Source organism: Dicentrarchus labrax, unplaced genomic scaffold (genome assembly GCF_905237075.1).
Source record: "Dicentrarchus labrax unplaced genomic scaffold, dlabrax2021, whole genome shotgun sequence".
Classification (NCBI taxonomy): domain Eukaryota; kingdom Metazoa; phylum Chordata; class Actinopteri; family Moronidae; genus Dicentrarchus; species Dicentrarchus labrax.
Window position 1 is genome coordinate 16,951,400 of NW_026136705.1, and position 9,724 is coordinate 16,961,123.

General features: G+C 36.6%; 1 protein-coding gene across 1 annotated transcript; it reads right to left on the reverse strand.

Annotated features, from left to right (window-relative positions):
- Positions 1-59: 59 nt before the first annotated feature.
- On the reverse strand, positions 60-8,708 carry LOC127363596 (complement factor B-like). The gene is made up of 18 exons (XM_051400284.1): positions 8,545-8,708; positions 7,650-7,856; positions 7,384-7,569; positions 7,102-7,278; positions 6,398-6,484; positions 5,945-6,084; positions 5,236-5,380; positions 4,984-5,115; positions 4,384-4,479; positions 3,472-3,606; positions 3,158-3,264; positions 2,829-2,958; positions 2,454-2,592; positions 2,130-2,206; positions 1,386-1,486; positions 1,152-1,281; positions 887-936; positions 60-376 (listed from the first exon to the last, which is right to left on the reverse strand). The coding sequence occupies exons 1-18, from the start codon at positions 8,654-8,656 to the stop codon at positions 200-202; spliced, it is 2,328 nt and encodes a 775-aa protein (XP_051256244.1). The 5' UTR covers positions 8,657-8,708; the 3' UTR covers positions 60-199.
- Between the last annotated feature and the right edge of the window lie 1,016 nt (positions 8,709-9,724).

The window sequence follows — 9,724 nt, forward strand, 5'->3', positions numbered from 1 at the left end:
TTGTTTTAAATATTTTTGTTGACCAATGCCAGATACAAATTTGACAATGTGTGACACTGTGATTCTGAGACTTTTATTTTGATGCAATGTTCCACAATGTGACAGACACAAAGAACCAACAATGGACACACGCATACAATTAAAATCCATTTAGATAAGCATTCGCTATATACATACATATTACAGTATGTAAATTAATTTAGCTCTCCAAAAACGTAAGTGGTGCATAATCATCCTGGTTATCATTTCCAAGGATAGATTTAAGAAAAGGAACAACTCTGAATAGATTAATATGGAAATCTCTGGAGGTGCCATCTGACTCAATGACCCCACCCGTCCTGCACAGAGTCTTGGTTCCCCAGCTGACCACTGCAACCTGTGAAAAGAAGAAGAAAGAAGACATTGTTGGTTACTTGACATTGTCAACAAGAACCTAAATTAATAATAATAATTAAATTCTATTCAAATCACATAATTCATTTCAAAATAGTTTTATTTTATTTTATGATTTGCAGTTTGACAAATAACACATTTTGGTAATTTGTTTTCATTGAAAAGATGGCTTGAGGGATGTCAACAGTTGAAAATAAATTAATCAATGTGTAACTTGTCAAGGGGTGGCTAAACTTTCACATACAACTGTATTTGCCACCAGGTGATATACTGTTGAATACATGGAAAAGAACAGCTGTTTATGGGTTCCCTAGTAGCGTAACATAAAGACCGAGTCCTTACTGCAGTGGCCTGTAGTGCTGCATGTCATTCCCTCTTTCTCCCTGGCCTTTCCTGTTTCTCTATACTGACACTATCCAAAATAAACTACAATGCCCCCCCCCCCAAAAAAAAAACAAAACAAAAACAAAAACAGTAAGAAACAGCTCTTTACCTGTATTGTGCGATGCTCATAGTTCTTGAACAAAGCACCTCCTCCGTCACCTGTCACAACACATACACACACATACATGGTTACAGTCAAAAATGATCAGTTACTGATCTAAAACATAAAGCGTCTTAACTTAATAACTGAGTCTAAAAAAATTGCATTTGCACATTTATTGGGATATTCCAGGGTGTTTTACAATTTACCTTACTTACCTTATAACTAGAAGGTACTCCTGAAGTGTGGAATTATCTTTTATACAGCAACATACCTGTACACGCTATATGATCTCTGAAAGGAGTCCGACCACCAGTGCACAGGAAGTTATCAGTCACAACGTCTGTTACAACATCAGTGTTAATGCCTGGTGCCTGTAGTGCATGTCTGATGCATTCATCTCTCTGCAATGAAGTTGAAAGAAGAACCAAAGTGACTTTGAGTAAAAAAGATAATCAAGAAAGCAGGCACACATTGATCATTTAAACAATAAATATTTAAAACTCACATTAGTGCCAAGCTTAGCATGGACTTCTTTTTCATCTACTATGTTTTCTGTTCTGGTCAGGAAAGTGAGTCTTTCAAGATGGTCTTTTAACAGTAGCTGCTCTGTATGAACAGAACACAAAATATTAATTGTATTTGAAGCTCCAGTGATATTTTATTTTAACTGCAAGGCCACTGAATCAATACATTGCAGTGCATTAACAATTAACAAATGGTTTATAACACACCACACTTATCATCTATATGATGCATCTGTAAGATGAAAAAATGAAGGACAATTGACTGTTTGTCACAACCTCCCCCCTTACAGCAATTATTATAGCTTAGCAACCCTAACCAGGTGCGGTATGTCTCTCAAGCTTTGGATTTCCCTACATATTGATGCAGTCTGAATGGGGCTTTAGTAAAAGCTGGGATGGTGTGTAACCATGTTACCTACAGAGGAATTTCCAAAATGAAGGAACATTTTATTTGCATTAACTAACAAAACTTTGGAACAATTTGGTTACAGGAAACAAAAGTGGTAGCCGGTCCTGGATTCTATCAGATTTCTGTCTTGATCTGAACTGTATTTGGGGAGGTTTACACTCCACCAACTCCCAAAAACGATCTGAGCGCATGGGGTCAGCAACTTTTACTATCAAAAGTGTACTACCATATTTTTAGTAGTAACAGTATCTTACATTAATGGTTATGGGACAGCTGAGTTGTTTGACAGTGTTGTATGTTGGTAAAGTTACCTTACCTTGTTGCTTGCAGGTAGAATCAGGAACCAATTGTAGAGCATTTCTGGTCTCCACAGTGCAAGGTATGCAAATAGGTCTGAACGAAAGACCAAAAACAATACAACATGTTCCAAGTTAATAATATTTAACACAGTATATTTATTTATAAAATTGCAGTATTACAAATGTAAAGATTTCTCGTGTGTGTGTGTGTGTGTGTGTGTGTGTGTGTGTGTGTGTGTGTGTGTGTGTGTGTGTGTGTGTGTGTGTGTGTGTGTGTGTGTGTTTGTGTGTGTGTGTAACCTAGAATGTGGCATCAAATCCAAGAATAAACAAATTCTTACCTAACAGAAGTGGAGATTTGAACAGGTTTTTCCAGTTGAATGAGAGCCACATCATAGTCATAAAACTTGTTCACTTTCTTGTCCACTTTAGCAGTAACATTGTATTTTGGGTGTATCATGAAGGTTTTAACTTTTTTAACTGTAAAACACAATCAAGGGTTAGTAGTATTACTGTTTAAAATTTGGTCAAACTTATTTTTGAAAATGCAAATGCTGGACTACAGCAAATATAAAATAATTCATAAGGTTAGGTTTTGACTTGGACACTACAAAAGCAAATAAAAACCAAAGCAAATTTAATTTGGTACTGCTGTTCAGGTACCTGGAGAGAAGCTGCATGAGAATACATTAAATAAACATACACATCATCATTACCTCTGCCCTGTCCATCATCAATCTCAATTCTGACATGCTCCGGCAAATCTCCAAATTTTAAGCAGTGAGCAGCAGTCAAGATAAACTCGCGGCTCACCAGAGAGCCGAGGCATTTCCTTGGATCTTCATTCTTACGTTTTAAAGGATAAATAAGTATATAATATAGTTAAGTAGTTATATAACACACACAAGCAAGAACAACATGGCATTGTGGTCCATTAAATCTTACATCTGCAGGTCTGACTCCACTGTGTTCTCACTAATCCAAATATTTCTACATGAAAATTAAATTGTTTTAATGAAGTTAAATGAAATGCTGAAACATTCACCTGGATGGCAACAAGTGCCATCCATGGATACATTTTCTGCTTGGCATCTCTCTCAGTTGTATCATACTCCACATGCAGACCACATAGACCCTTAACTTCATCTTCATCTGCATTAAAAAAAACACAACAAATTTAGTCTTGCTCATGTTCATGGATGCAAATACATCCTTGGTATAGAGATACAGGTCAGTTTATAGAGTAAAGGCTCAATGTTGAAACATTGAAATCATTTTTGTAATGCTAAAGTGACTTACATTTTTTTTTTTTCAATCACATGAATGCGATGGTAAATAACAAAAGCAAAGATGCGTTACCAATTATCTCATCAAAGGTCTCTTGTAGATTTTCAATGTCCCTCAGTCTGAAGTAATGTTTGCCACCGGTCCCAACTGTGAGGGGCTGCAGGTCATCATCAAAGATCTCAGCTCCAATGGCAAACATATAAATGTCTGTAGCAGGTTGAAATGTAACATGATAAATTAGGCTCCCTTTGCTGCATTAAAACACATTCTGATCCTCAAGCTGTTAGCTAGGGGTTACCGTTACTGTATAACAACAAAATGTTGCTGACAATGTAGCAACAACATCAACAATGCTTAATGATGACTATAATTACTGCCTCCGCCACTCACCTGTGAAGTCACGTCATTCTGATGATCTGCAGTAAGTGAATGGCAGAATGGAAGAGACGGAAAGATGAAACCCATACTGTGCTAGTTATTGTTAAGTCACTGTGTTGTCCCAGTCAATATGTCAGTCAATTGGTTCATTCATTCTTAACTTATTTGGAGCCCTAACAGCCCTGAGTTATGGTGTTGAATAATGGCCACATAAAGTGTTTTCTGGGACAATATGATCACAATGAAGTTGAATTGTGACCTTATGGATAAAAAATGTCATCACTGTTCCATTAAACGTCTGTGTGAAATTTAGTCATTATCACAGCATCAATTCTTGAGTTATGACCAAGGTCAGAGTTGCAGTGACCTTTAAGTGTCAAAAGTCAAAACTGCCACTAATTAATTGTGACACTCATTCATTCTTGACCTTTGACCACCACACTCTGATCAGTTCGTCCTTGAATTCAACTGAATGTTTGTGCTAAATCTGAAGAAATTCCCTCGAGGTGTTTCTGAGATATTGTGTTTACAGGAATTGGACTGACAGATATACGGATGGGCAGGGGTGCGGGCAGATTGCCGGACAGGAGGCATAAGAAAACTCACCAAGATATTGTTCTCTCTCTTGAGTCTCCGTCTTGTAAACCATGTTCTTTATTTTTGCCACAGTGGGTGCTGGTGAACCGCCCCTATTATAGGCACCTACGATACAAAAAACCATGAATGAACAAAACAAAACATTAAAAGCAAACAGCTTACACCTTTTTACTGCTTTCAGTTTAGCTCTTATATAAACATAATAAAATTACATAGCATACATTGCATACATTATCTACATACTTGATACAAGATGCATATTAACATACTATTAGTCAGTATTGATTTCATTGTAGATAAAAATCAAATGTTCAAGTTAGAAATTCAAGTTTTTGTAGTGTTTTAGTTTAATTAGTGAGCTTTAAAAGTGCTGGTAGGTGTATTTCTGTATTTTTAGACCGAACCAGCCACCGAACCAGACTAGCTGTCTCTGGTCTTTGTACTAAGCTAACAGAGATGACATAATTGAAACAGCACCAGTCAAACCTCAAATGGTGGAAACAATTAAGAAAATGTGATGGTTTCCATGTTTCCATTGCAATTTAGCATATTTAGTTTATATTGGTACACCAACTGAGTCTATTAAACAAAACAAGAGGCTGAAATTACCATCAGTAAAAACAATTAGGGTGTGATAATGTTCCTTAAAAGCCTCCTCTCCCACCCGCAGCTTTATAAAAGTCATTCGTTCCATGAAGGTCTTAAAGACGAGGTTCAGATCTGTTGCAGCAGTTGCTTTGTCTTTGAGTCAAAAACACACACACACACACACACACACACACACACACATACAGTTAAACATAGATCAAGTTGTATATTAAAACAGTATTTCCAACAATATCTCTGATCTGTTTGACTTACCGCCCATTCTAAACGTTTCCAATTTCTCCTTGATGGTGCTCAGTGATATTTTGTCATCCCAAAAGTCAATAATGTTGATAACTTCAAATATCTCACAGGCGAAAAAGATGATTTCATAGTTGGGATTCACAACAAAGGATGAAATCTGTGGAGACATAAAGCGTCACATTCTGCCTCTCTGAGCCTCCCTCCAGTCACATTTCCACTTACCCAGGCCCCTTCATTGCCATTCTCTAACTGCCATGTGCCCTCATCTTTCCACTCTTTTCATTTGAAAATAAAAAATTGGTTGGCTGCAAAATAGCCTATTTCTAATTAATACTTGAAAGTTTCTCAACATCTACATGACATTTCTGACACATGCGTAATACTGTGGTTTCCTCTGCCATGCCCAATAAAACTCTAACATGCAATCAATCAAGTGATTGATCAAATGTCCGATTAGTCTCACTAGAGGCTGTATTTTATAATTTTTTAACAACTCTGCAAATTAATTGCCAGGATCCATCAACTGCAGTCTGTACTTTCACCCCATGTGCATCCTTCAGACTGACTCCACAATCAGTCAAACCAATCTTACATCCAGTCCCAGCCATTGACTGTATGGTCCCAGCACAATGTTGATGACTGCTTGCAAATTCAGCATATTAATCCAAAATCCAAAGTTATTACTCCCTTTTAATTAAGAGGAAAGCTGTTTGTTTCTTACCTTTGAAATAAGTTGTTTGACAGCATTTTTTGCATCTTGTATGTCTTTCTCTTCGATGCTCTCAGAAATATCCACTGCGATATAGATGTTAAGTGTCCCATTTTTTGGAATCCGGATTGTTCTTCCTTCCTGTGTGTCATCTGAACAATCCACAACAAATACTGTTAATGTGCCGGACATATTACATGCCATTAGATTCATATTTGTTTTCTATAGAGAAAGAAGTATAATGGAAGAAAAGAAGGCCTTCTGAACCTGATACAGGGTACAAACATTCATACCAACACATTTTGTTAGATTAACACATCTATGCTCATTTAACAAAATGTTATCTCCCTCACTACAAAATATATTGTAGTAACAAAAACTCAATATAGCATTGATATATAATATATATATAAAATAATTCCAATAATTAATATTCAATAATTAATAACAGTTCCTTGTACTTACCAATTGGCTCTAATATGGTGAGGCTGTCCTTGATTGCGCTGCCAAATTCCTCTGCAACTTCCAGTGAAGTGTCATAGGTGTGTTTGTCTACAAGAAGCAAAAGTAAACAGAAATAATTTTGTAATAATTGTGACAACAACACCTCACTGGCTTCCCACCAGTGACCAGGTGGCTGCGTATTAGACATTAGAAAGACATTACAAAAACCAGAACTTGTTGAAAGGATAATACTGTATATAAAATACAAGAGAGAACATCTATTAAGGCAGGGTTATACTTGATCCGAATGGTACCGGTCAACCCTGAAATTGAAACTATGATTGGCTATCTGCTCAGTCAGAGGTGGGTTAGTTCAAACTGACTGTTTGATGAGTAAACCAAACTTAAGTTTATAGGTGCAATCAGTCTCCAACCTGAGATGCAGCAATGTGGCAGAGTAGTGCCAAGCCTTTCAAAAACCCAGAATGAGAAAAAGTGATCGAAATGGTAAATTAATGCTATTCCAATTGTCTATCTCTGTGTGTGTGGGAAAAAATAAATATTATGGCATATGAATTGTAACTTTTCAGTGTTTGAGAGTTTTGGTCATTGCTTTTGAATGTTGCAGCCTCCTTGTTTGCAGGTGTATACAGGTGGCACTGTTTCCATTAGGCTAGAATCAAACAACACAGATTGTTAACAGTATTTGTACGTATAATGCTTACAGTAGCATGCTGGTTCTCTGCCAGTCCACTGGCCGTTCGCCTGACACACTCTTTCTCTTGACCCCACCAAAAACTGGTTGCTGTTGCAGCTGTACTCCACTGTGTCATCAATTCCAAATGTGTTCCCTGATCTTGAGGCGCCAGGTGGGATACCAGGGTCAGCACAATTATCCCCTGCTGTTGTGACAGAAATGACAAAAGTCAATCATAAATGAGGATGAATCCCAAATCTAAAAGAGAAAGGAGAGGGAGACAGAAAGTAGGTTTCTGTTTAGGACTTACTGTCGTGGCTACAGATGGGAGTGGAGCCGCTCCACTTCCCGTTTGGTAAGCAAACACGTGTAGATGAGCCTCGCAGTGTGTATCCAAAGTAGCACTCATACGAGGTCCCATTGTCCACAAAGTACCTCTCCTGAGGAGGTGAGACGTTTCCATTCTCCAGCACATTGGGGTCTGGGCATTCAACAACTGCAAAGCAAAAGGATCTGTTATCATGTAGAGCAGGTAGCTTGAAGCAAAGTGAGAAACATCTCTGTCACATCACTCACTCCTGCATCTCTGAGGCTGAAATCTTTTGGGTGCTGGTGTCCAGGTGCCATTGGCCTGGCAGAGGCGGGTCAAAGCTGGGTATGGGTAGAAGCCCTTAGGACAGTTGTAAATCAACAGGCTGCCTGATTCCAGCTTCTTGGTCAATTTGTAATCACCTCCTTCAATTTGCACATTATCCTCTGTGCATTCACACCACACTCCACCTCCTGAAAAGACAGCAGAAAAAAAGAGGCATAGAGGTTTATTAATGCACACAGACTTTAAAAAATCTCCCTTTCAGAGGCATGTCAGAAATTATACAATTGTTTTAACAAGCTGAGTAGTACAACTACATAATGACTAAATTCAAGTATAAAGTTGACAGAATGCCCTTTAAATATATGTGTCTCTATAGACTGTAAGATGTGTTGGTTTTCAGACTTCATTTGTTGTTTGGCTGTGAGCAGCACAGATGACATTAAACGTATAGACACTGCTGTTTGCATTCTTTTTGTTTAGTAGGATTTTAGTAATGGAATTATGTTTTAATCTTTGTGCTTTCTGGTAGTACTTGAGGGTTGCCCGAAACCAATCTGAGTTTGAGACCCCTGAATTTAATGATTAAGTGTCAAAATCCTGTGAAAACAATAATTTGCCATTATATCAAGGACATTAAATTACTTTAAGTTTTTCAGCAGCAGTACTAAATTTCTAATTGCCATATGCACATTTCAAACCTTACACTATTTAACAATTGTACAAAATTGATTTTTTTAAATTAAATTATTAAATTAAAGTTTACCATATCTAATTATGTCACTAATGGCTTATATGGTAAATACACATTCATGGAAAAATACATTACTACTGTAAGTAATTGAAAGTCAAAATTATAAAAAGGTAAAAGTAGCTCACCCATAGAGAGGAGACATAAAAGTGCAGCAAGCCGACTCGAGTGGACAGAAAATCCCATGTTGAACATTAAAAAACAATATAAAAATGAGAAGATTTTGCAGGAACAGTACATTTATTTCAAAATGTACAGTGACACTCAGAAAGTGGGACGGGATATATTAAGACCATCTTGGTACTTATTAACTTCATGACAAATAAAAGGTGATCAATATTTGTGATATATTTCTTCACCCTTTCATTAACAGCAGAGAGGTTCAAAACGTTCTGTGTCAATCAACTTAAAATAAGCGAGGACCTTATAACTGACTATATTCATGACTTAGTATATTACAGTAACTAGTAGTATTTTTTAAATATCAAAACTTATTAAAAAAAATTAAGTCTAAGGTCCCTTCTCCCAATACTTGAACCTTTTCCTGAAGGACAAAGTACAAACATTTACTGCTTGTTGATCTTTGCTTATTGACACACTGGTTCAATGATTTATTAAACATCATGGTCAAACCAGACTTCAGTTAAACATAGTTCTCTTTGACCCTTACAGTCAACTGACTGACCTTATTTTCCTTAATTTATTCATTTACTTAATGAGCAGATAAATGGCATAAAGTTTATGTGTGTGCCCATGGCATTATTTTATTTTACACCAGTTACTGACTTATTTCTACTTTCTTATAATCAACAAAATTAAGCATTAAAACAATGGCTTACAATATATCTTAAAATATTATTCAATCCTGTAGCTTCCAGATTAACCATACAGGCCTAATTCAGGAGATAGAGTATTTATCAAGGGTGTGAAATGTAACAAAAAGCAGGCGTGTTCAATATCTACATGTAAATCACAAGGCTACAGACCACTTTATACAAGATGACCACACTGTAACAGGCCACTTAACACCAAGACTTATTTTGTTTAAGTTTAATCACACAATCTAACAACCCAAAAAATCCCTACAGGATTAATTCCAGCTCATGTGAAGCAGGAACAATACATATTTTAAGCTATTTGTTTCCTCACATTAATCAAATGTGGTTTATAACCTATTCAAGTCCCATTATGAAATATTCATCATCCTGCAAAATAAACCCTTTGTTAAATTGATCTGTCATCATTGCTTCACACTTGTATAAAGAAAGAACAATTTGTAAAAAACAAACAACAAAAACAACACTCCTG